At 42.3% G+C, this 26,578-nt stretch overlaps 1 protein-coding gene across 6 annotated transcripts in view; it reads left to right on the plus strand.

The window, feature by feature from the left end:
* The window catches only part of brd4 (bromodomain containing 4), a 168,787-nt gene that overhangs the window by 102,484 nt on the left and 39,725 nt on the right, over positions 1 to 26,578 (plus strand). For 5 of the 6 annotated variants that reach the window (XM_060942564.1, XM_060942563.1, XM_060942560.1 and 2 more), the window contains 8 exons: positions 11,947 to 12,343; positions 16,861 to 16,998; positions 17,090 to 17,225; positions 17,599 to 17,987; positions 20,558 to 20,929; positions 21,321 to 21,449; positions 21,527 to 21,751; positions 24,612 to 24,832. In XM_060942564.1, coding sequence (XP_060798547.1) covers positions 12,095 to 12,343; positions 16,861 to 16,998; positions 17,090 to 17,225; positions 17,599 to 17,987; positions 20,558 to 20,929; positions 21,321 to 21,449; positions 21,527 to 21,751; positions 24,612 to 24,832 — 1,859 coding nt within the window. In that variant the 5' untranslated portion in view covers positions 11,947 to 12,094. The remainder of the gene's footprint in view (positions 1 to 11,946; positions 12,344 to 16,860; positions 16,999 to 17,089; positions 17,226 to 17,598; positions 17,988 to 20,557; positions 20,930 to 21,320; positions 21,450 to 21,526; positions 21,752 to 24,611; positions 24,833 to 26,578) is intronic. The other variant, XM_060942562.1, reaches the window with a different exon arrangement.

Below are 26,578 nucleotides of genomic sequence, written 5' to 3' on the forward strand. Positions count from 1 at the left end.
TGGGGTTCTGAATATCCTTCAGTGAGTGAACACTGGGGTTGTGAATATCCTTCAGTGAGTGAACACTGGGGTTGTGAATATCCTTCAGTGAGTGAACACTGGGGTTCTGAATATCCTTCAGTGAGTGAACACTGGGGTTCTGAATATCCTTCAGTGAGTGAACACTGGGGTTGTGAATATCCTTCAGTGAGTGAACACTGGGGTTCTGAATATCCTTCAGTGAGTGAACACTGTGGAGTTATGATTATCCTTTGGTGAGTGAACACTATAGAGTTATGTATATGAAGTTGACATTGCTAGAGTAGAAACTGCAGAAAAAAAGGGACTGATATTTTGGAACTGGACATGGATGCTCGCATCTTTTTTCTTTGAGAGTTCCTGAAGACTTGTGGATGAATTCTTATGTTGCATCATGTTTGTTTGAAAAGGCACATTTAGGTATGTTCAACTTCTACAGTAATTGAAAGTATAAATTTTGTTTTTCCTTGTACGATTTTCTATTTATTCTAATGCAGATTATTTAATTTAGAATGACATTTTTAGGTTTCATGTTTTGGCTTTTTGTCAGTTAAGAATCATTGAATTTACTACAGGGGCTCAGAGTTGCATGTTGACCATTAAATTGGTTTGAATTTGTTAATCATGACCAAGTTTTTTTTTTTTTTTTTTTTCTTGTGTTTGCTTGCCAATTTAGTACAATTTTTAAGTCAGAAAACCCCAGAACCCAGGAGCTTCGGGGGGCTTCCCCCCCACCAGGGCGCTACCCTGGACCAGCTGGGGGCCTATGGCCCCCAGACCCCCGGCTAAAATTTTCAGATAATTTCACCAGCCCCAAATCACATCCCTGTAATCGTTAATGTACATGAAAGAAAAAGGCTTAAAAGTTATAACTTGTTTTAGTGAAAATAAGTACTAGAATGCAGGATTTTGCGTGTTATTAATCTTTTCGGGGGACGTTGCCCCCCATCTTAGTTTGACTTTCAAAAGTTCAGGATTTTTTTTCTTTGCTCCACTTTCATCTGTAAGTAATGAAGTTGGGTGCTTTGTCCACCTCTGGTTTTCTGTCGTCAGTCACACTTGTGCTGAGGATGTTACTTGAAACATTATTTTTCATGTTATACATATTTTCCAGGTTGAGTGTAAATCTATCTAATTGCTAATGTAATAACAGACCTCGGTGACGGACATGTCCGCTCGTGGTCGTGTTTGTTTGGTGGTGCTGTTAACAAGTGTATTTGGTGTATGGAGCGTGACTCTGGACTAATTTATCCCGTCTGAGTCAGCCAGTGAAATCCACTTGCGTAACATTTTGTGTACATTTAGCTCGAGAAGAATGAAGTGATTAAAGTATAACGTCATTTTTCTCGCACTGACAGTGACCTTTTCATGCACCGAAGTACATTTAGCTAGTAGCTCGTTGGAAGCTGTGTGACGCACCACACTCCCCCAGCAGGAAGCTGTTTATGCTAAATTGGCCATATATATCCACTCTCAGACTTGTTCAGACTAGACCTGGCACATTCTTGTTGGAGAATTTTTTTTATTTTTTAAATAAACTTGATGGTTTGAACTGATCTCAAGCATAAGTTCATGTTCTTGTGGGGTTTTTTTTGTTTTTTTTATAAAAGAGATTAATCTTTTACATATAGACATGCCACTATTATACATACTAAAAAGTTAATTGTGATCAAATTTTTGTCTCAATTAAAAATAAGATGCTTTTTTTTTTTTGCGGTCAGGTTTCCATCAAATCCTGCGCTCTGATTGGCTGGCAAGCGGGTCCGTATCCTACGGTACGGACCCCGGTTACGGACCTCTGGCAACTCGCTTGTTCATGACAACAAACAACATAGTAGCAATTTTTGTCAGCATTTATCTTATTTATAAGATTTTTATCAAAAATCTTAAATTTTTGCCAGCATTTCTCAGGAGAATAGCATTAATTTTACAGCATGGATAGTGATAACGACAGTGTTCACAGCAAAAGCGAGTTTTACTACCCTGAGGAAGAAGAAAGAAAAAAACATTTCAGGAGAAAGCTAAAAACCTGTAACTATTGCTAACGCCGAGCAAAAACATGGCTGAATCCTGAATGACTCAATTTTGTATAAATAGGGGACTACATAGGCGGTAAAATGTAGTTTTGTTTTTTTTTTCCTGCCATGGAAGTGCACTTGTATACCGAGGAGGAAGCAATTTGCATTACAGCCGTGAATGAGGATTCAAAATGGCAGCTCGGCTCGGTTTTCCCTTTCGGGCGCTCTCGTTTTCTGTTAGAATTTGGTAAAGAAAAAAATAAATATATTATTTACCAGCTTAAGGTCGGTCCGTATGGTGAAATACCGTGACCTCGGCCTTGAATACTGACCTCGGCCCAGAGGGCCTCGCTCAGTACTTTCAAGACCTCGGTCACAATATTTCACGATACGGACCGACCTTAAGCTGGTAAATAACATGTATATCTCTTTTGTGAGATTATCAATTATGTATTTTTAATAAGGAAATATTTGTGGAATTTTTTTTTTAAGTTGAAATGCACTTATTTCTCAACCTGGAAAACTATGGATATTGTATACGTGTATTTAAAAAAGAAAAAGAAAGCGAAAGCTAAGGCACCAAAGTTGGAATTTTGGCAACTCTTATCTTGCATTGTTTATCATGAAAGAGCAACACGTTCTACTTCTGTTACCGAGTTTGTAAACCTACCGTCTTCCAAATACTTTCCCACTGATTGAGGCTGTTTCTCCTTTTTCACAACACAACCAGTGACCTTTATAACGCAACAAGAGACAGTGCATGGGAAATCTGGCAAGTTTGACACAAGTCTTGAAAATGTCCCACTGTACAAGTTTTTGTGAGGAATATAAAACTTGCAGGTGTGCCGTTATAGTAAAATAATCAACAGACTCGGATGAAGCCAACTTACTATTAACGAATGTGTAGCTGATTATTTTCCTCGAGCAGCACGTCCTGAAATGTTGTACTCCTCTTACACCAACACTCCATTCTCTATTTATTGAACGTTTTTCTGTTTTAGTTGCATTTTAATCTTGTTGAACATCCTTGAAACATCTTTCATGAATCTGACATGTCGTGCGTGAACGATTTTACATTCTGATGCTGGTGTGCGCACACACAAACGGCGAATGAACAGCTTTAAGATTCTTAAAGTATCCGAGAAGTTTTCGAAACGCTAAATTTCAGTGTGTTTTTACTCGTAACTTGAATTCTTAGAGTGTAACTTGAAGTGACCTTTCCATGACTACTACTTAAAGATGAAGATAATGAAATGCTGTTTAAAAAGAACGTTTAAGATGTCATTTAGTTATTAAATTTAACATGTACTAAGGCCCTGTCCACACGGCAACGGATTCAGGTGAATCCGATAAAATTGTTTATCGTTTCGGCCTGGCGTCCACACGGCACTGGCGTTTTGGGTACCCCAAAACGAAATCTTTTGAGAATGGGTTCCAGAGTGGAAAGATCTGGCAACGGCGCCGTTGCGAAGTCATCTGGATGAGTAGAACGGATTTGTTTACGATGACGTCACAACCACATAACTGTCAGTGCTTCACGCCGGGTAGAAGTGTAACGAACTCGATGCGAGTTGTCAACAAATCCTATAACTTGGTTCATGAAACGCGCTTACAAAATATTTTCACTGTGAATATTTATTGTGTAATGGTGCAAAGTGAGAGAGAGAGAATAGCTCTTAGGGCAGAGTCAATCCCGCCAGCAAAAATAGGGAAAAAAAGGAGCGATCTCACCTCTTCAGATGTTGGTTTAAGTCCTACAATACATTCCTCAAAAAGGGCGTAGAAGAACAAATTAATCCATCAACGTGTAGCATTCAATTTATTCCGGACCATTAAAGACGCCGCCTTCCGCGTAGAATCATGCGTCATCCTCGCCGCCATATTGGAGAGGTCAAAGCGGAGAATAAAGATGCCTCATTCATGTGCTGCGTTTAACTGTACCAACAGGTTTACCGTCCAAACGAGATCACATAGGATTACCTTTCACAGGTGAGACTGGAAAAATACTTTTCATTGTATTTGGTCATTATAATGTAATTTTACAAACAGATTTTTCTGACTTTGTGGCTAATATGAAGTCTCGCGCATAATAGTTTATGTGCATGCATCCTTACTACTTCTATTGTTGTGGTGTCTCCGATGGGACCGTCTTACAGCGCACCTAGAGGTGTGGCATGTGTATTGCATCGTTTTCAGCAAGCGTTGCGTTGCCATATGTACCTGATATTTTACTGATCGTTGCCCATATGGACGCGATATTTTTTTAATAACATCTCGTTGCTGTTGTCGTGTGGATGTAGCCTTAGAGTGTAACTTGAAGTGACCTTTCCGTGACTACTTCTTAAAGATGAAGAGAATGAAATGCTGTTTAAAAAGAACGTTTAAGATGTCATTTAGTTACTAAATTTAACATGTACGTAGTCACTGTGACTTTTTTTTAATACCAATAAAGGGTCTTAACATTGGTATTATTGTTAATGAATTGAAAGTTCATTTTCACCTCGTGATGGTTGAGCTTCTTAACCCAGTGAGGCCATTCCTTCTCTGAAAAGCCCTTTTTTTTTTGTCCTTCACTTTCAAAATGACTAAGGCTAAAAATAAATTCACCTTGTCATGTTAGAGCGAAATCGTGACCTGCTCCGTCTGGAAGTCTTTCATAAAGTTACAGCTTTACATCTGTTCTAAAGCTCTCACCTTGGAGACTCCTTCCATTCATGTGAAACAGCTTCACAGAAAACCTGACCATATCAAGAATTAGACATTTTGAATCAGTTTATACTGTATGACTGCAGTTTTATTCGAGGTATTTGGTTGAAGCGTTTCAGACGGTGCCTCATAATAAAGTGCCAGGTCGTGCAGTTTGCGATCAGGCGAGCGCTCAGCTTTCACGCTCCTCTGACTCATCGCAGCTCGTCAGTATTGGGATGATTCTTGGTTTTTTTAATATACTCTGGTCTCAGGAGATGGCATGTTTGGCAGCGCAGGCGTCTTGATGGAGGTTTACAGTAAAGCAGATGTGAACGCATTAGCAGGAAGAGTGTGTCTGATTTCACACGTCATCAAAATGGAGGCGATGGCTGAGAGGCAACTACATTTTTGCTGTCATCAGTTACACGGCCAGTCATGACTGAGTCACAGATGGATGGTTTGAAATCTAGATGTAGGGTTTCATGTGGGTGGGTGGGTGAGAAGACCAAGAAGGTGGCACCAGAGATGCCTCTGATGTTGAATTGACATCACCTTGCTGATCTCCGGGGTTGAGAAATGGAAATTCTGAGTTGAAGGTAGAGCTGGGTGATAAATCGATTTTATTGATTAATTTGAATTTACAGTTAAGGGCGATGTGTTTTTATGAAAATCGGTTTTCTCTCAGTTTTAACCTCTGCCACTGACGCTCCCCTCTGCGCGTGTGCAGAACGGATCGGGCACCGACACCATAGCCCTCCTCCCGCGCGCTTGCCATAGACACACACAAACAACATGGCAGCGATTGGGGGGGAAAGCCACACCTTGTGCCCAAGAAAGGAGTAACTTCCTCCGTGATCTGGAACTGGTTTGGTTTTGCGGCGTCGGACGCAGACCAAACAAGTCCTCGTTGTAAGGTGTGTTTGAAAACGGTTGCTTCCAAAGGAAGCAGCACGATGAACTTATTCCAACATCTTAAACAGAAGCACGCAGCGGAGCGGGAGAAGTCCTGCTCCCAGCGGAATGAAAACAGCTACAGCACGAGCGCACCATCCAAAGTAAAGCAAGCAACCGTCCCCGACACATTTTCAAACTGTGTGCCTTATGATAAGAATGGGGCGTGGTGGAAGGCAATCACAGATGCTATCGCGAGGTTTATTGCAAAAGACATGGTGCCCAGGGTCGCAGGCAAGCTGGAGCCTATCCCAGCTGACTACGGGCGAAAGGCGGGGTACACCCTGGACAAGTCGCCAGGTCATCACAGGGCTGACACATAGACACAGACAACCATTCACACTCACATTCACACCTACGCTCAATTTAGAGTCACCAGTTAACCTAACCTGCATGTCTTTGGACTGTGGGGGAAACCGGAGCACCCGGAGGAAACCCACGTGGACACGGGGAGAACATGCAAACTCCACACAGAAAGGCCCTCGCCGGCCCCGGGGCTCGAACCCAGGACCTTCTTGCTGTGAGGCGACAGCGCTAACCACTACACCACCATGCCGCCAGGACACCAATTTTATTTATTTATTTATTTTTCGCGGTCCAAATCCTGCGTTCTGATTGGCTGGCGAGCAGGTCCGTATTCTACGATACGGACCTATGGTGACTCGCTCGTTCACAACAGCAACAAACATAGGAGCATTTTTTGTCAACATTTATCTTTTTTTTTTTATAGGATTTATTTATAAGATGATCAAAAATCTTCTAAATTTTAGCAGCATTTCTCAGGAGAATAGCATTAATTTTACAGCATGGATAGCGATAACGACAGTGTTCACAGCGAAAGCGAGTTTTACTACCCTGAGGAAGAAGAAATAAAAGAAAACATTGCAGGTGAAAGCTAAAAACCTGTAACTGTTGCTAACGCCGAGCAAAAACATGGCTGAATCCTGAATGACTCCGTTTTGTATAAATAGGGGACTACATAGGCGGCAAAATGTAGGTTTTCCTGCCATGAAAGTGCACTTGTATACCGAGGAGGAAGCAATTTGCATTACAGCCGTGAATGAGGATTCAAAATGGCGGCTCGGCTTGGTTTTCCCTTTCGGGCGCTCTCGTTTTCTGTTAGAATTTGGTAAAGAAAAAATAAATATATTATTTACCAGCTTAAGGTCGGTCCGTATGGTGAAATACCGTGACCTCAGCCTTGAATACTGACCCCGGCCCAGAGGGCCTCGATCAGTATTTGCAAGACCTCGGTCACGATATTTCATGATACGGACCTGAGAAAGCTTTCTAAAAGTTACCGTATGCTCTCACTGTTTACAATGGCATGGTCTGCCATCTCATCTACAAGCTTGTTTTTTGGCTTCTTTTTGGTTTCTGGTTGCACTTTAACCCCAAAGGGGAAATTTAAGTGGAAAAAATAAAAGGTAAAACTTTTGAACCATTTCTTTGTCTGTAGTTAGAGTTTTAGTGGGGGGGGATCGATTAAAATCAGATTTTTTTGAAAAAATTGAAGATTTTTTTTTTTTAGGCCATATCACCCAGCTCTAGCTGAAGGAGGGTGTTTTTTTTTTTTTTAATATAAATACCCTCGCTCTGGGGGGTAATACTGGTTTACCTCTGTCTGTCCATATCGCCGTATTTCCGTCTGTCTGAAACACCACCCTTTTTCTCAGCAACCACAAATCATAGCCACTTGGTACCAAACTTCTGCTTGGGGTTCTATACCATGTATACTGTTTTCAGGTCTGTCGCACATCGACTTCCTGTTTCTGACAATGTATTTATGAAACACATAAGGTGGATTTTGACACCATTTCAAGAAACAAAATGCTATTTCAAAATGACAGTTTACCAGGATGCTATTTGAAATCCCTGGGGTGTTGCCTTGCATTCTGATATAAGTGAGAGCGGGGGGATACGTAAGTGAGCAGTAGCTCACAGTTGATCTTGTTTGTTCTGGTTCTGCAGTAAGAAGGAGGGCATAAACAAACACGTTTTGTTTTTTTTTAGGATGAAAGACAGTCATTTTTCTCTTACATTTCCAATCTACAACCCCCTTTCCACCCCCCACCCCCATCAGAACCTGTGCGTCTTAGTATGTCACCAGTCAAACAAAAGACCGTAAAGGCCAATTTATGCTGACAACCCAGTCCTCGCAGACGACGTCGCAGATGGTGTCTGCGTAGCCCCCCCACCTTCGCAGACGCTCTGCGCGCACCTCCCAAAAATTGTGACCACCGCAGAAGCCTCGCAGACAAGAGGACTCTGTCTTGAGAGGAGTCCACTCTACATCCGCTGTACACGCACTTCCGCTTCCCTACTTTCCCGGTTTGGTTTGTTTTCACGACCGCCATTTTTAAAAACACGAGCGAAGATGGAGCAGCACGAAGAGCGGTTGATCGAGGAAGTACGTACATCTATACGACTCCAGTTCTAGTCATTATAAGTAACCGGAGGATAAACACTCCACTAACCACACCCGCCAACTACTCCTAGCGATTTTGCGACTTCGCGCCCCCTTGTGTTGTGGCGGTGAATAACATCGCGCATGCCTATTACTCCCCGCTCAACGATAAATTACAACTGTCTGCGAAAGGCTATCTGCGAAAGCCTTGTCGCAAGAGCATGCAGAGGCCCTTAGTCACTTGTACAATTCTTATACAAAAAAAACAACAAAACATGTATACATTATCCAGTAATACCAAACTATACCAGTAGTACATAAAACAATATTGCAGACTTCTTTAGGCCTATGCCATCAGACTATCTTGGTGCTTTACATGCCATTACAGAGACTCAGGAAGGGTCTTGAGTTTTTCAAAATATGTTATTAAAGGGTTCCAGATACCATAAAGGTCATCAGACCCTCTAAGTGCATACTTAATCTTTTCTAATTTCAGATAAGATAAGATCAGTCAGCCATACCGATACTTTTGGTGGGTATGGGGATTGCCAATGTAAAAGAATTTGCCGCCTGGCAATCCAAGTTGAAAAGGCTAATACATTTTTGTACCCAGAAAGCCTCACAGGGTCACCTGACACAGTTCCAAAAATTGAGGTGTACATATTGGGCTCATATTCTATTTCTATAATTTCAGATATCGTTTTGTAGACCCCTGACCAAAATTGATCCAAACTTGGGCATGACCAAAACATGTGAGTCAACATTGCTGGAGCACTATGACCTCTACAATGTTCATCCATGCCTGAAAATATTTTTGCCAATTTAGCTTTAGAAAAATGCATCCTGTGTAAAACATTAAACTGGATTAAACTTCGACGAGCACAGGATGTAGTCCCATTGACCCTATGTACGGCTTCCTCCCATACACTATCTGGTATTGGCTTTCCAAGTTCATCATCCCACTTTGCTCTAATCTTATCCAGGGTATTATCACCATGGGAAGTGATGTTATAAATTCTAGAAATAAGCCCCTTTAAATTAGAAGACGCATCCAAAATATCCTCCAAAACAGATGGATCTGGTTCATTTGGAAACTCGGTCGTATTGCTGCGAAAAAATTGGCGAATCTGTAGATATCTAAAATGATTTGAGCGGGGGAGATTTAAATGTTTCACACACATCATTGAAACTTGCAAATACACCTTCCTTATAAAAATCTTTAAATCTGGCAAGGCCTTGTCTGCTTCATTCCAAGAAAGTGGCATCTATTCTAGCTGGAATAAATGAGTGATTATGACAAATTGGGGCTTGAATGGAGAAATTAGGTAGAGCCACATGTTTTCTAAATTGTTGCCAGATACGCAAGGTATTAATAACCGTTGGAATTGAAGTACATGTTGAACTAGCCAGAGGGATTTTAGAAGTCACTAAAGCTGGGAGCAAGGCGGCACGGTGGTGTAGTGGTTAGCACGGTCGCCTCACAGCAAGAAGGTTCCGGGTTCGAACCCAGCGGCCGGCGAGGGCCTTTCTGTGCGGAGTTTGCATGTTCTCCCCGTGTCTGCGTGGGTTTCCTCCGGGTGCTCCGGTTTCCCCCACAATCCAAAGACATGCAGTTAGGTTAACATGGGGCGGCCTTGGGCTGAGGTGCCCTTGAGCAAGGTACCTGACCCCTGACTGCTCCGCGGGTGCTCTGGTGTGGCTGCCCACTGCTCTGAGTGTGTGCGTGTGTTCACTGCTTCAGATGGGTTAAATGCAGAGGATGAATTTCACTGTGCTTGAAGTGTGCATGTGACAAATAAAGGTTTCTTCTTCTTCTAGAAAGGCAAGAATTATTTTCAGACTCACACCAGCCCATATCTGATGACTGGCACTAGTAAAGTATTTTCTGGCAGTTTGCTGCCCAATAGTAAAATTGTAAGTTTGGCAAACCCAAGCCTCCATTGGAGCTATGTCTGTCTGTCTTTGAAGAAATCTCTTTTGAATTCTAGGCGCTTTACCAGCCCAAATAAAAGATGTTATATGCCTATCCATAGACAGAAAAAATGATTTGGGCAAATAAATTGGAAGACACCTGAAAAAGATAAAGAAATCTAGGGAGAACGTTCATTTTAATACAGTTAATCCTACCAACCAACTACAAATTAATAGCATTCCATCTCTGGAAATCAGACTTTAACCTATCTACTAATGGAGTAAAGCTTTTATGGTATAGCTCAGGGAAGGTACGACTTAAATTAATACCTAAATACTTAAACCCATCTCTGGACATGCAGAGATGGTTTTTCCTTGTCGGCGGAAGATGAACAAGACTTATGACCTTCAGTCAAATGTTTGTTTGTCTTTAGAATATATTCCAACTAGGGATGGCGAAAACTAAAAAAAAAATCTTGACCGACCACCGAGCCTCATTAGCCGGTTAAAGTCGGTTAACCTATGAGTTTAAACAGGGATGCAAACGGCGCGCCTTTTTCACGGCTCGTGCAGATCCGATTTTTTTTTTTTTTTTTTTATGGGGGGGCCTTGGAGTGTCTGAATAATTTCATCAGGGTAAATTCTGTATTAAAATTACTACATAAGCAAATGCCGTTACAGTCCATGAGAAAGCCGTGAAAAAGTCGGCATCTGCGCCTTTAGTTTGCGTGGAGAGATATGATCTGCAATAACATGCATTGTTGGCTACAGACCGAAACATACTTTCAGAATGCACTGGCCAAGGCAGGACTAAACTCCGTGTGCCTTCTAATAATAATTTTAAAAAAAAACAGAATAGGAATTTGTAAGCTAAAAAGCTTGTGTCTACACTTTTCTCTCGCCGAGTGGCAGCCAATGTTGCCAGATGTTGCTGACGTTTTCCAGCCCAAAATATGTTCAAAACCCGCCAAAATCCACTTAAAACTGCCCAAATGGGCGGGAAACCGCCCAATCTGGCAACACTGGTGGCAGCTGTGTTCAACTGGGGCGGGACATGACTGAATGGGTGCTTCTGATTTGTCAGCTGTCGTCCTTACACCGCATGGTGTGCCCCAGGTGTTTACAACACAGAATTCCAGGTTCTCCGCTCTAAAATCGGCAGCTTCAAAACGATTGATTTTTTTTTTTTTTCACTGACAACCAAAAAAAAATTAACCGGTTAACGTTGATTCGGTCAACCACCGGTCAAACGGTCATCGGTTAACATCCCTAATTCCAACTAGCATAGTCTTTTCCCGTTTTCATAATACAACCACAGTCTTGAACATGTCGCACTGTAATTTCCCCCCAGGTTTTTGTGAGGAATAAAACGCGTGCGGGAGTGCAATTATTATAGTAAAATAATTAACTTAATGCCCCACATCAAAGTCCTTCCCACGCCATGTGGCGCATAGGGCGGCACCGATCCCCGTTTCCGTAGCCCTCGGCCTACATAGCTAGGGTTACAGTGGGGGGCGGGTCCTCTGGTAACCGCGAGAGTTTGACTCTATCGTTGACAGAGAATTATCCTTTCTCATTTGATAGAAGCATGAGTCGGCTTCTAATGTGGATGAATTACTCGTACCAAGCATTAGAACGAATGAGCACGCGCGCGCACAAAAAGAGAGACGGAGATCACGGTGACGCTTGTATGAGTGTGCACGCTGTAAAAAAGATAACACGGGCTCTTTCCTACCTGAAGTGTGTAGGAGTGTTATGACAACCTGAGCAGTAATTACACATGTCTGGGTCATCAGGGTTTGGACTTGGTGGAAAGGGAGACTGGGAGGACGTGGGTTGGTGATTACAGTCTCGCGTAGCATGATTGAAAAAGTCCCGTAGTCAGTATGACGGGATGGTGTAACTCAGAGGTTGAAGGAGTTTTTAATTAACAACCCGCTTGTCTCCTAACAGAGATCCCAGCGAGGAGTGCAATGGAATCGGCGGCACTCTCCCTGCAGAGGCCGCGCCCGGCTCGAGGCTGAACGAGTGGTGTCCCGTGGCCCCTCCTCTTCCTCCTCCACCTCCACCTGCCCCGGTGCCCACGCTCCATCCAACCAGTATGGGTGACGGTCTGGACGCCGCACCAATGTCAGGGAGCAGCAGCAGCAGCCAGGGGCAGTCCCAGCCCCAGTCTCAGCCCTCTCACATCTTCAACCCCCCTCCCCCGGAGGTCGTCAATTCATCACAGCCAAAGCGCCAGACCAACCAGCTGCAATATCTGCTCAAGGTTGTGCTCAAGACGCTGTGGAAGCACCAATTCTCATGGCCCTTCCAGGCTCCTGTAGATGCTGTCAAGCTTAACCTGCCTGTGAGTGTTCAACAAATCTGTGGTCACACATTTTATCCTCATTTCTCTTTCCTGAATGACACAACGGTGCTGAATTTGGTTGTCCTTCATGCCAGGGTACCAAGGGTACAGAGCAAACATCATACCGCTGAACATTTATTAGTCAAATGGCGGTTTCTCAGAACAGTCACGATTCTTCACTCAAGGTTAAAAAGGAAACGAGGGCTGTGTGTTAAATTTAATGTAATCTGCTTGTCTCGGTTACCAGAGCGACTGTGGATAAATAGATACAACTAAAATATTATGAAACGAGTGGATAGTTATCCTCTTCTTACTAAGTAGCGCATCATATTTGTGCCCTCGGCAAAAACGGTTACGAATTGTGGCGTTCTCTTGTCACAGCTAATGTAATTTGTATTTCAGTCCAGCTAGTGTCTTTATTGTCTCTCTATATGACGGCTGTACGTCAGGCTTTTAGTTTAATCAGTGTAAAGATCAATGAAGAGATCAAGGGAAAACTTTGTTAAAGTTAATAACAAGTGAGGCGCTTTTTTTGTTGTTGTTGTTGTTGTGTCCCCCCCCCAGTTGTTGAGATTACTTGTCCGGCATGTGACGGAATAAAAAGCTCATCACCTCGACATGAAATCTGCTCGTGCCAGAGCTACTGATTTGTCCAGCCTTGAACGGTACATCAAGGTAGTTTGTTGCAATTCGTGATGTGATGTCTGGACTGGACAGCACAGCAGTTCTCCGTAGTGTCTAGTAACATTCCCATCAAATAGTTTAAAAAAAAAAAAAAGAGAATCCATTTTCTCTTCCGCTTTGTTTGTTCAGGTAAAACCGAATGCTGGGTCAAAGGTCCATATCTCACCCAAGTTCCTCCCAGTGTTGTAGTCAAGTCACTAAACCTCGAGTTCAAGCCATTAAAAAAAAAAAAAAATGTCGAGTCCAAGAACAAGACTCCACCTGCACCATTTGACGGTGGCTGTTTTAGCACCATTAACATTAGATTGTTCCTGAACATGACGTATGAACAGGTGAATGTGCTTCCTCTTTTCCAGGGAGACAGGTGCAAGTGCAGAAGGTGTGTTTATTAATACAAGTGAAGGCAGGTAAACAATCCAGAACGGCAGGCAAAATCATAAAACGGTGAAACAGGCAATAGGTCGAACGAGGCACAAACAGGCTATCGTAGACTCGGCAGAATCAAAGACAAGAAACAGGAAATCAGGGATCAGGAAACCAAACAAGGAAATAAGGTTCAGTAATGTATCAGCAATGCAAGTCAATACTTCGCAGAGTAAGTGTTTTTTTTTCACGGTTTTTTAATATCGGCGCACTGATTACGCCTTGTGCAGGTGCAAGTCGTTTATGATGCATGCGCGAGAGTCCGCTTGGTGCATGCGCTGTCCGGAGCGCGCCCGAGAGTCTGTCTAATGCACGCGCCATGGTGTGCAGGTGTGACACTTCTGCACATAATTAGTACAAAAATGAATGTTGATATAAATATCTTGCGCTGAATTATTATGGCTTTTTTTTTTTTTTTTAAAAGATAGAGAGGGTGAGAGAAAAAAATCTGAGTCCTCGTCTCTAATTTACGAGTCTGAATGCAGTTAAGTCCAAGTCAAGTTACGAGTCCTTGAAATTAGGGCACGAGTCGGACTCGAGTATTACAGACCTGGTTCCTTCGTCGTTGGTGTTGAGTTGGTGCTGCTAACACTAGACTAGAGAACTTCATGGGGACTGAGAGAAACAATTTTAGGGATGATTTCCGAATTTGGATTTATAACCGTGCTGTTCTGTACCACACTGGATCTTTGAAAAGCGCTGTAAAACTAAGGGCCGTTGTCACAATGGGAAATGCATGGGTGCAAGTTTTCCGGCATGTGCCGGAAGCCCCGGTTTTTTTCGGTTCTGAAAGTCATTTTTCCAAATCGTGTAAATCCGTTGAGATTTTCGGGGGGGGGTTATGCGGTGGCCCTCTCACTGTTTCACTCTCAGCGTATTGCCGGGTTACCGCGGTACAGTCTCTGCACGAGACAAATCTTTTCATCTCGTCTTCGCCACAAACCTCATTCAATTTGTACGTCGCTCACCGACGAGCGGTCCTGACTAGCTCGTTGTTTCATGGTGTGAAACATGTGTGATATCATGTTTCACGCACGTAGCACGTTGTTCGACCAAATCAACACAGCTATTCCCATGAGTCGCCGTTTCTTTTGGTGCAAGTCAGAACGGTGCTTTTGATTGGCTCACTGTTAACTGCCGTCCAATGAAACTTCAGCTTTTATAACAAGCCTTATTTCGCTTCCCTCCCTTGCGACAGATCCAAGTGCTTTGCCTCTGGTTGCTGATCAAAATATGTCAAATGAAGTTTTTATCGGAAGGCTCCAATACAAAAGAATTAGAAAAGACGTCTAGAAATAAATGGAGATGGGAATGGTTAAGCGAGTGTGACAAAAACGGTGACAAATGGGGAATATGGCTGAGAAAACCGGACGTCCCGGGAGTTGCGTATTGTGACTGCTGTTCAAAGACTATCAAGTACGGCTCCAGCGGGAAGAAGGGACTTAAAAGTCACGCCGATGAGACGAATCACTTTTCTGATTTTTGTGCTATGCAGTAATAAGTGAATTCAAAACATTTATTGGTGATTTAAATTGTCATCTGATATTGTGTGATGTGCAAATGCAATGTGCTTTCTTCTAGAATTGAAATTATTCATCACAAGTATCTGCTTTTTTTTTTTTTTAACATTTGATTACCTTTCAATTATTAAATAAAAGTAAGGTAGGTCTTGAAATAAGTTTGTTAGCTTTTTAATCATCTTTTCTAATGTGGTTGTCAGGTTGAAAACTCATTTGCAGTCAGTAATGGATTATAAAATATAGATTTTTTTGTATATGGAAAAAGCTGAATCTTATTTGCTAAAATCCAGGAGTTTGAGGACATCAAGACGTGCGGCCCCTTATTTTAACTCGAGCTGTGTATATATTGTAAAAAGGGTAGCACAGCAAAAGCATATTAAAAACGGTTGTTTCAACATTTTAAATTAGTAATTGCTAGATGTTTTGAAGTATCAAGCTTTGTACTTGAAATATTATTTCAGATGAATTGATGTATTAAACATTTGATGTGAATATGCAAATCATATAACTATTAATATTATAAATGATTGCATGAGAGACAACCATTTTAACTTGTAATTTAAATTTTTTTTCGAGCCCTAAGGGCCTCTGCATGCTCTTGCGACAAGACTTTCGCAGATAGCTTTTCCAGACAGTTGTAATTTATCGTTGAGCGGGGAGTAATAGGCATGCGTGATGTTTTTCACCGCCACAACGCAAGGGGGCGCGAAGTCGCGAAATCGCTAGGAGTAGTTGGTGGGTGTGGTTAGTGGAGTGTTTATCCTCCGGTTACTTATAATGACTAGAACTGGAGTACGTACTTCCTCACTTCCTCGATCAACCACTCTTCGTGCTGCTCCATCTTCACTCGTGTTTTTAAAAATGGCGGTCGTGAAAACAAACCAAACCGGGAAAGTAGGGAAGCGGAAGTGCGTGTACAGCGGATGTAGAGTGGACCAATCGGAGCCCTCTTGTCTGTGACGCTGTCTGCGAGACTTCTGTGGTGGTCACAATTTTTGGCAGGTGCGCGCAGAGCGTCTGCGAAGGTGGGGGGTCTACGCAGACGCTATCTGCGACACCGTCTGTGAGGACTGCGTTGTCAGCATAAATTGGCCTTAATTGGCCTATTGACTTTTCAGCTTTTTGAAAATTTTATACTTGCACCCATGGAAATGAGACTACAATGCATCATGGTATTTAAAGAATAATCCAGATTGGCGCACGATTACAAACACAAAATATACTTCAAATGTACAAAAGTACATCGTTTCAATTCACCACTATATCCTCGTGCACGTTTGTTACATAAATTGCATGTGTTAAGTAAGTAAAGAAGTAAACACTTGAGGACATGCTGTTGTAGGAAAATGATCAGTGAAAGGTTGGTGTGATGTGGCCCGACCTGAAGTGGCGTTCCTGTTACCATCCTGAAGTTGATTATTTACCCAATAGCAGCATCAGTGTTTTATTTCTCTTCTACAACAGCAAAATCCCAATGGTTACAATGTGTCTATTTATTAAAGAAAAATGCAGCGTACATTTTATCCATTTATAGTTATAATTTAATAATGTGGAACCTCCACGAAACAAGGTAGTCCCTGTTATTATTTGTGTGACTGACTGTCAGAGCAAGTGCTTTTGCACGTGGAACTACTGTCGAAGCTGCTTCAAGAGCGCTGTACAGTAGTATAATGTGGTATATTGTACAAACAGTTAGCTCGAGGTACTAAATAAAGAGATGATTACGAGAACCTTCACCTTGCTTAGTCATGTTGAGGTATAGCGATTTGGTTTGTGTTTTGAAGAGGTTTGTTTGTCCCCCCCCCCCTTACCCGGAGTTCTCTGCCTCTGAGTCACACACTGCTCATAATTTCTGGTAACTGACACGACTCTCTTCCCGTGTTCCTTTAGGACTATTATAAAATAATTAAAAGCCCAATGGACATGGGAACAATCAAGAAACGGCTTGAGAACAGTTACTACTGGAACGCCCAAGAATGTATTCACGATTTCAACACCATGTTTACCAACTGCTACATCTACAATAAGGTAATCTGCAATGTGGCCACTCTCATGCAGCCTCCTTGTCCGAGGCTTGCCGAGCGTATGGGTTGTTAATGGTATGTATCGCCCTCTGCAGGCGGGGGATGACATAGTCTTAATGGCAGAGGCACTGGAGAAACTGTTCCTTCAGAAGATTTCAGAAATGCCCCAAGAGGAGAACGAGATCACCGTGATGACTCCCAAGGGCCGTGGTCGGGGCAGGAGGGACGCAGGTACACCCCCCACCCCTCCCAATGGATGTGTCAACTGCAAATATTAGTTTAATTCTTTTAACTGTTTGTAACTAGGACAATTTTTTTTTTTTTTGCTTCTTTGATTAATTGAATGTTTTTATTGGGGTGTTTTAATTAGTAAACCAGTTGACAAGATGTGTTTTCACTCTGGTGAATTAAATTGCTTGTAACAATTTTTCAGTTTGGATGCTCACTGATCAAAATTGAGGGGTTTTTTTTATATATAATTAATTTGTGATGTGACTACAGTGCTGACTCATGATTTATTCACATGAAGAAATTATACTGTACACTTTGAAGTCCTTTTCCTGCCATTAAACCCCTCTCCTGGTCTCCTGGTTTCTCTCTTCAGGGTTGAACTTGAAACCCCCTGGACCCAGCTTGGATTCTCCATCGACGACCCCTCAGACTCGTGGCATTTCTAATCACGGAGCAGGGCCACAGACTAGAGCACCCATACCCATACCAGGTCCTCCAGCTCTCCCTCCGCAGGTGGCTCTGCAGCAATCTCTACCCCCTCGCGTTCCCCCTACGATCCCCCAGCTGGCTCCATCCTTTCCGCTCGGCCCTTCAGACTGCAACCCTCCGAGCACCATCATGACCTCGGTGCCTCCCCCTACCCAGACTGCCCTTCCACCCATGCCCATTCAACCCATGCCCATTCAACCCATGCCCATTCAACAGAGTCCTGCACCGATGCTTCAGAGCGTTATGCCTAAAGTGAGTCCTCAAAGATTAAAGGTAACGAAAGTTCAAATCCAGGACTGTCTCAATTGTCAGTTGAATAAAAGTCGATGTGAATTAACAGATCAGACGTTTTTGTTTTTATTGCAGTTGGAAAATAACTTTTCAGGAAATGGGGTTAGTAGTTCCAGTGAGCTTTTAGGCAGCTGGGCCATAGAAGGTGCACGCTGCACGCTACACGTTCACATGAAGAACCGGACCCTGGGCCATTAAACTTCATGCTTGGATGTTCACGTGTTGCGTCTGTTCTACTTTGACCGAGTAACCAACAATATGGACTCTTCGGATGACGACGATTGCCTCATTCTGCTTTTACTGAGACAGAGGAAGAGAAAAAGGAACAGAATTTGGAGCCGAGAACACTTCCTTCTGAGAGAAACCCGTGGTGAATTTCACCGAACATTCTATAATCTGCTTGACAATCCCGATGAAGAACTATTTTTCAGTTATACCATTCAATTATATTTTTTCTGAAGTTTTCCCCTGAAAGCATAGCGTTATCTCCCTAGACCCGTTCTGATTGGCTGGCGCGGCGGTGACCGCATGCATTGACTGGAATTTCCATCTTCACGCCTAGAAAAAAGTGTGCATGTTCATTTCTCGCTTCACGCGTGAAGTGTGCAGCGTGCAACGTGAACGCCGTTCTATGGCCCAGAGCAAGTCATGCTACGTTTGTCCACTTTTCTTTACACGCGTGCAGCGTGCAGCGTGAACCTTCTATGGCCCAGCTGCCTTAGAAAGGATTTTGGCCATCCAGGCCCCTTTTATTTGTACTGCAAGTCAGGGCGGTTTTTAGTTTTATGGTAAAATGGCAGACGGTTTGCTAAAAAGCTATGGATCAGAGGTGAAGCTTTTTATTCTGATCATTTGGAATTGAATCATGTATTTACATGGTTATGTTTCATCAAAGCATTAAAATATGGATGAAAATTAATCAGCATTATCAAAGGAATGATGTGTATTGTCATTTCTTTTCTTCATGATGTATCAACTTCTAAAAATATGCTCATCTGGATTTGTAATTGTTACTATTCCTGATGCTCAGGTCTTGAAAATATCTCATTTACTTGTGTCATGGTGGATCTGAAAATGACTTTATCCCCCGCTGGCTGAAAGGCTCGAAGGGGGATTATATAATGATGTCTCTGTCCCGGGAAGGGTGCTCACCTTCTGAAATCAGCTCCTCTCTCTCGATTTTTGGAGGAATTTCGCAAAACTTGGCAGGATTTTTTTATGTTGGTAATATACATGTTGTAATTTTGTTCAATTCGGTCACATTTTGCCAAAGTTATAGCCCTTGATTTAACAAAATTCTAATTTGACAATTTCACGAGTGTGTTTTCATTCTGAAATCGACTCCCCTCTCTCAATTTTTGGACGAATTTCACCAATCTTGGCAGGATTCTTTGTTATATGTCGGTAGGGCTGAACGATTTTAAGAAAAAATTGAATTGCGATTTTTCTGGCAGATATTGCGATTTCGATTTCAACCACGATTTTTTTTTCTTTAAACCGAGTTTCAGTGCAAATTAATTAATACAATGAATTCCATAAAGCTAATGCAAGAATAAAAACTGAGGTCAACAGATTTCAAATGTAGGCCTGTTTATTAACATTGAGTGCCTGAGGAACAAGTTATAATAACTTAAAATAAAAATAAAAAGAGACATCTTTCTTAAGTAAACTTTTGCTTCTTTTACTTTTCCCATCTACAACATATCAGTCATAAAAAAAGGTTGATCAATGGCTCAGCAGCATCAAAATATTGCACTTTTGTAAAAGAATGTACATAAGCATTATAAATTATAACTAGAGCCAACAATTCCCCTGTGGGAAATAAGAGTGATGCAGTGGCTGTAGCAGTCGCTATTGCAGGGCCCCTCCCTCCTGTGTGTGTGAGAGAGCGCGAGCAGCCCCTCCCCCACCCGCGCGCTCAGACACAGACAGAGAAAGCGCAGTTTCTCCTCACAGCGCTCCCTCCAAACAACAGGGATTTACACGAAAACGGAAGATATTCACAAAATTCTTTCACACTGAGTGCCACAAGGCTTTCCTGAACGTAATTTTTTTTTTGTCTGTAGTGTAAAAAATGAGGACAATTTATTGACGAAACAAAACATAGGTCAGTTTAGGAGCACTGAGAAAAACCGCGGCTTTGACGATCCCAAAATCGTGTTGTCTGAGATCGTGATTTTCGGTCGAAAACGATAGATCGTTCAGCCCTATATGTCGGTTATGCGTATATTGCAATTTAATTTCGTTTGTGGACATTTTTTACCAGAGTTTTTGACTCTTGATTTAAATAACTTGTGACAATTTCATGAGGGTGTACGTTCTTCTGAAATCGACTCCTCTCACAATTTGTGGAGGAATTTCACCAAACTTGACAGGATTCTTTGTTCTATGTCGGTAATGCGCGTATTGCAATTTTGTTCAATTCGGTCGCATTTTACCAGAGTTATGGCCGAGTCGCCAGCGGGGGATATTGTGCTCTCAGAACACTCTTGTTTGTTAAAAAGATGAATTGTTGTCCAGGCCATTTATTGTCCCTTTTTGCCACAAAACAGCAGAGAAAAAGCCAGAAGAGAAAAGCAGATACGACAACCCCCACCGCTAACGACCAGCTAAGCGAGTCCTCTCCCGCAGAGTCCAAGTCAGGAAAGACTCTCCCTCGGCGTGAGAGCGTACGACCGTCGAAACAGCCGAAGAAAGAAGCACCGGATTCCCAGCACCATCTTCCCTACAGTGCACCCGCTGGCCCCAACAGCCCTAAACTGCTGGAACAGCTGCGCTACTGCGTGGGCATCGTGAAGGAGATGTTCGCTAAGAAGCACGCAGCTTACGCATGGCCTTTCTACAAACCAGTGGATGTAGAGAGTCTGGGACTGCATGACTACCACGACATCATCAAACACCCCATGGACCTCACCACCATCAAGGTGAGGGTGAAAAATTGGAATTTCTGAAGTCATAACTTTTGTGGAATATTGTTTCGACTTTTGAAGTGAAATAAGAGGGCGTAATTTGAAAATGTGCTCAGAAGGAAGTGTGCAAGTTTATCATGTTTTTCGTAGAAGTCATGCCGAGTGAACAAATCAACCAAAACGCACGCTTGAGAATAAAAGCCGCTGTAATATATTTAACTTTACCTACAACTGTCGTGCTTTTATCTATTAATGACCTTAGGAATTTCCTTTCCTGCTGCTCGCAGTGTCCGCAGGCACTGATTGTCATCACGCTGTGTTTTGATTTTTGTCGACAAGTCATGCAGGTGTGTGCTGTTTTGATGATCAGTGTGGGAGTTTTTCTTTTTTTATTGTGTGTGTGTAGGACAAGTTAGACAACAGGCAGTACAGAGACGCGCAGGAGTTTGCTGCAGACGTGCGGTTAATGTTCTCTAACTGCTACAAGTACAACCCTCCAGACCACGAGGTCGTGGTGATGGCACGCAAGCTGCAGGTACATAGAGGCACGCTGAAAGGCACAAACGTTGCACGTCTTTATTTCAGCTCAATAAGAACGGTCTCCTTCTACAGGATGTGTTCGAGATGCGGTTTGCTAAGATGCCGGATGAGCCTGAGGAGGTCTTTACCCCTGCACCTGCCCCTGTGCTTCACCCTGCGGCCCCTGTGAAGCCCCAGCCGCCCATCGCCGCCGCCTCGTCCTCTGACAGCTCCAGTGACTCCTCGTCCGAGTCAGAATCCTCCACCGATGATTCAGAGGAGGAAAGGGCTCAGAGGCTGGCGGAGCTCAAGGAGCAGGTGTGGGGAACGGATGACTTTTTTGCTTTTTGTTTTGGCTTAATATTAGGAATAAATCACTTGGCGTCTGCTGTGATAGGAAACTCATCAGTGACTGAAGTGGTGGAGGAAATGGAGTTGTTGGCTTTGCCACCATGAAGTTGATTAGTTTGCTATAACAGCATGTCCTGAAGTAGGGCTGCACGATTATGGAAAAAATGATAATCACGATTATCTTGATCAAAATTGTAATCGCGATTATTAATCATGATTAATCTTGATGTTAGGGAAATCACTTAAATTTTATTTCACTATCTCATCTCATCTCATTATCTCTAGCCGCTTTATCCTTCTACAGGGTCGCAGGCGAGCTGGAGCCTATCCCAGCTGACTACGGGCGAAAGGCGGGGTACACCCTGGACAAGTCGCCAGGTCATCACAGGGCTGACACTTAGACACAGACAACCATTCACACTCACATTCACACCTACGGTCAATTTAGAGTCACCAGTTAACCTAACCTGCATGTCTTTGGACTGTGGGGGAAACCGGAGCACCCGGAGGAAACCCACGCGGACACGGGGAGAACATGCAAACTCCACACAGAAAGGCCCTCGCCGGCCCCGGGGCTCGAACCCGGACCTTCTTGCTGTGAGGCAACAGCGCTAACCACTACACCACCGTGCCACCCTTTATTTCACTATATTCAAACAAACAATATGAACAGCTTTCAGTGCAGAATGAAATTTAAGAGAAATTCTGATTTCCAAATGACAAATAAATGAAATTTATCCAAGAAATTACCAAAGGATGAAGGAACTGAAAACTCAGTTGCAACAATTACATAGCATTATACTGAGGCCTACAAGTTTTTAGCTAGAAAGAGCAGCCTATCAACATGCTCTGGCTTTAAACATGAGCGAAGGCAGGTCACAACATTGCCTCCAGTGCTAAATAGTCTGTTGTTCCGACATAGTTAGCTTTTCTCTCTCGCCTCAATCTGCTACCTACTCTCACACTATCACCCCTTGAAGATGATAACGCTGCTGAAGCTCTGCGCACTTGGCTTGCTTGCTTATTTAGGCAGAGTAATGAAACCTTACATGCGTCGGTTCGCCCCCTAATGGTTTGGCGGAGTATTGGTCAAAAAGTGCTTGATCAGATGTACAGCAGAGCTCGCATTTTAAATGGAAATAAATCGCGATTTTCATTTAATTTAATCGTGGCAGCCAAAATCGCGATTTTCGATTAAATTCGATTAATTGTGCAGCCCTATCCTGAAGTGTTTTTTTTCCTCTTATACCACATCAGTTTTCCAACACTGACCATTTTTGTTTGTTTTTTTTTGAAGAATGACACATACTTTTTAACCGTTCATAAGTACCAATGCAATAACTTTACAATCCCCTGTGCAAGTTACCATAGAAACAATAATATTTAATATAAACCTGTTATTTGTAGCTGCATTTAGACAGAGCGGCTGTTACAGAAAATCGAACAGTCAGATTTGAGAATTAAATTCAACTGTGATGAGTACACTATATGCACGCTAGGGTGCATCAGTTGCCCTCACTTTCATAAAATCTGATGCGTTTTTGTTCGGGTGTTCCTTTTCACCAATAAAGACATCCTGTAAAATTTTTTGACCATATTCAAAAGTCTAATGGTGGCACCATGAGGTTCATTTTTTGCCAAAAAAACGCTTATTTTATGTTTTCGCGTAAGGTTTGAATCACAATGTTGGACTCCATTTATTGATTTCTTGTGAGCCTGAGATCATGTTAAGAACCTTTGCAAGGGATCAAGAAGCATTAATGTGATTCATAATACATTTGTATTGTTTAAAAGTAGTTGAACAATGATTCAATGAACAGCTAAAACTCAAACTGTGCTTGATAATATATTTAGAATATGTACTAAAAATGTGTATCTAAGATATTTGGTATACTCCATAAGGTGCCATAATGTTTCATGAAAAATGATCGAAATTTTGTCATAAAATAGCAGCTTTTTCCGTAACTGTGAGCTCCTGGTGCCACCATTAAACTTTTGAATTTTGTCAAAATATTTCACCCAGTGTGTTTTCTTACCAAAAGGAACATAAAAACAAAAATGCATCATGATCGGAGGAACTTTTCATTTTTAGGGGGCAACTGATGCACCCTAATGCACGCACACACTCGTTGCTTCCTTTTCGTTATATATATCTTTATTATATGGCACGAGCTACTTCCAGTATAATCGTGCGCTCTGATTGGTTCCTTTGCAGGCAGTATTTTCCCATAATGATTACGGACTTTTCTTTCCAAGGCGTCAGTGTTGGGCGGGCGGGGGGATTGATTAATCGATTAATCAAAAACGTCCAAAACACAAACAAGTCGCTGAGCTATTCAAGAAATGAACAACGAAGAGCATTCAGAACCCGCTAACTGAAATTTGAGTTTTGAAATCGCTTGCCGTTTATTCTGCATGTGTGACTCAACTACGTTACAAATGTGACATGACCTGAAAGCAGCGTCATGCCTCGTTATAATGACCGTCTGTTTTAATCTTAGAAACAAAAAAAGCCATATAATAAACTCCTTATTAACCTCACTTTTTGTACGGACCGAGCCGTAAGCTTAGTCTGTACTGTCAGGACCTTTGGTCTGATATTTTCCTGTAAAGACCTCGCACTCAGATAATAAGTAGTTAAAATAACATTTTAGCCTTCTCTCTTATTTTGCTATTTCAGTGCTTTAGAAGAATTTTAGTGCTTTAAAAAAAAAAAGTTGATTTGCATGAGTTTTGGACTGGTAGAGCTCTAGCAGTGACCACATGTAAAGGACAAAATGAGTCAAACTATGATTATCACATTATACTTCTTGCTTCTTCAATGCAGCTCAAAGCAGTCCATGAGCAGCTGGCAGCCCTGTCTCAGCCCCAGGCCAGCAAACCAAAGAAGAAAGAGAAAGACAAGAAGGAAAAGAAGAAGGATAAGCACAAAAAGAAAGCCATCCCTGGACTGGAAGAGATCCTCGAGCCTCCTTCTGCTCTCCCAACGCCGAAGGGCAAGAACAAGAACAACAAGGATCCTCTGCCCAAGAAGACCAAGAAGCCAAGGTGAGCCAGAGAATGGAAAACGAAGGTTCAGGTGCTTCTTTGGATTCTTGTTGACTCTCCTGCAGTCTAGATGTATATGAAACACTTGCATCATTGTGTGGGGGTTCCTCCTAATACACTATCATTTTGAAAATTTCTCTTTATTTATTTATTATTGTCCTCCCGCTCCGAGGGGGGTTTAATAGGTACAGTGGTGCTTAAGTTTGTGAACCCTTTAGAATTTTCTAGATTTCTGCGTAAATATGACCTAAAACAACATCAGATTTTCACACAAGTCCTAAAAGTAGATAAAGAGAACCCAGTTAAACAAATGAGACAAAAATATTATGCTTGGTCATTTATTTATTGAGGAAAACGATCCAGTATTACATATCTGTGAGTGGCAAAAGTATGTGAACCTCTAGGATTAGCAGTTAATTTGAAGGTGAAATTAGAGTCGGGTGTTTTCAATCAATGGGATGGCAATCAGGTGTGAGTGGGCACCCTGTTTTATTTAAAGAACAGGGATCTATCAAAGTCTGATCTTCACAACACACATTTGTGGAAGTGTATCATGGCACAAACAAAGGAGATTTCTGAGGACCTCAGAAAAAGCGTTGTTGATGCTCATCAGGCTGGAAAAGATTACAAAACCATCTCTAAAGAGTTTGGACACCACCAATCCACAGTCAGAGAGATTGTGTATAAATGGAGGAAATTCAAGACCATTGTTACCCTCCCCAGGAGTGGTCGACCAACAAAGATCACTCCAAGAGCAAGGTGTGTAATAGTCGGCGAGGTCACAAAGGACCCCAGGGTAACTTCTAAGCAACTGAAGGCCTCTCTCACATTGGCTAATGTTAATGTTCATGAGTCCACCATCAGGAGAACACTGAACAACAATGGTGTGCATGGCAGGGTTGCAAGGAGAAAGCCACTGCTCTCCAAAAAGAACATTGCTGCTTGTCTGCAGTTTGCTAAAGATCACGTGGACAAGCCAGAAGGCTATTGGAAAAATGTTTTGTGGATGGATGAGACCAAAATAGAACTTTTATGGTTTAAATGAGAAGCGTTATGTTTGGAGAAAGGAAAACACTGCATTCCAGCATAAGAACCTTATCCCATCTGTGAAACATGGTGGTGGTAGTATCACAGTTTGGGCCTGTTTTGCTGCATCTGGGCCAGGACGGCTTGCCATCATTGATGGAACAATGAATTCTGAATTATACCAGCGAATTCTAAAGGAAAATGTCAGGACATCTGTCCATGAACTGAATCTCAAGAGAAGGTGGGTCATGCAGCAAGACGACGACCCTAAGCACACAAGTCGTTCTACCAAAGAACGGTTAAAGAAGAATAAAGTTGATGTTTTGGAATGGCCAAGTCAAAGTCCTGACCTTTAATCCAATGGAAATGTTGTGGAAGGACCTGAAGCGAGCAGTTCATGTGAGGAAACCCACCAACATCCCAGAGTTGAAGCTGTTCTGTACGGAGGAATGGGCTAAAATTCCTCCAAGCCGGTGTGCAGGACTGATCAACAGTTACCGGAAACATTTACTTGCAGTTATTGCTGCACAAGGGGGTCACACCAGATACTGAAAGCAAAGGTTCACTTACTTTTGCCACTCACAGATATGTAATATTGGGTCGTTTTCCTCAATAAATAAATGACCAAGTATAATATTTTTGTCTCATTTGTTTAACTGGGTTCTCTTGATCTACTTTTAGGACTTGTGTGAAAATCTGATGATGTTTTAGGTCATATTT

The sequence above is a fragment of the Neoarius graeffei genome, chromosome 16 (assembly GCF_027579695.1).
Source record: "Neoarius graeffei isolate fNeoGra1 chromosome 16, fNeoGra1.pri, whole genome shotgun sequence".
In the NCBI taxonomy this organism is placed as follows: domain Eukaryota; kingdom Metazoa; phylum Chordata; class Actinopteri; order Siluriformes; family Ariidae; genus Neoarius; species Neoarius graeffei.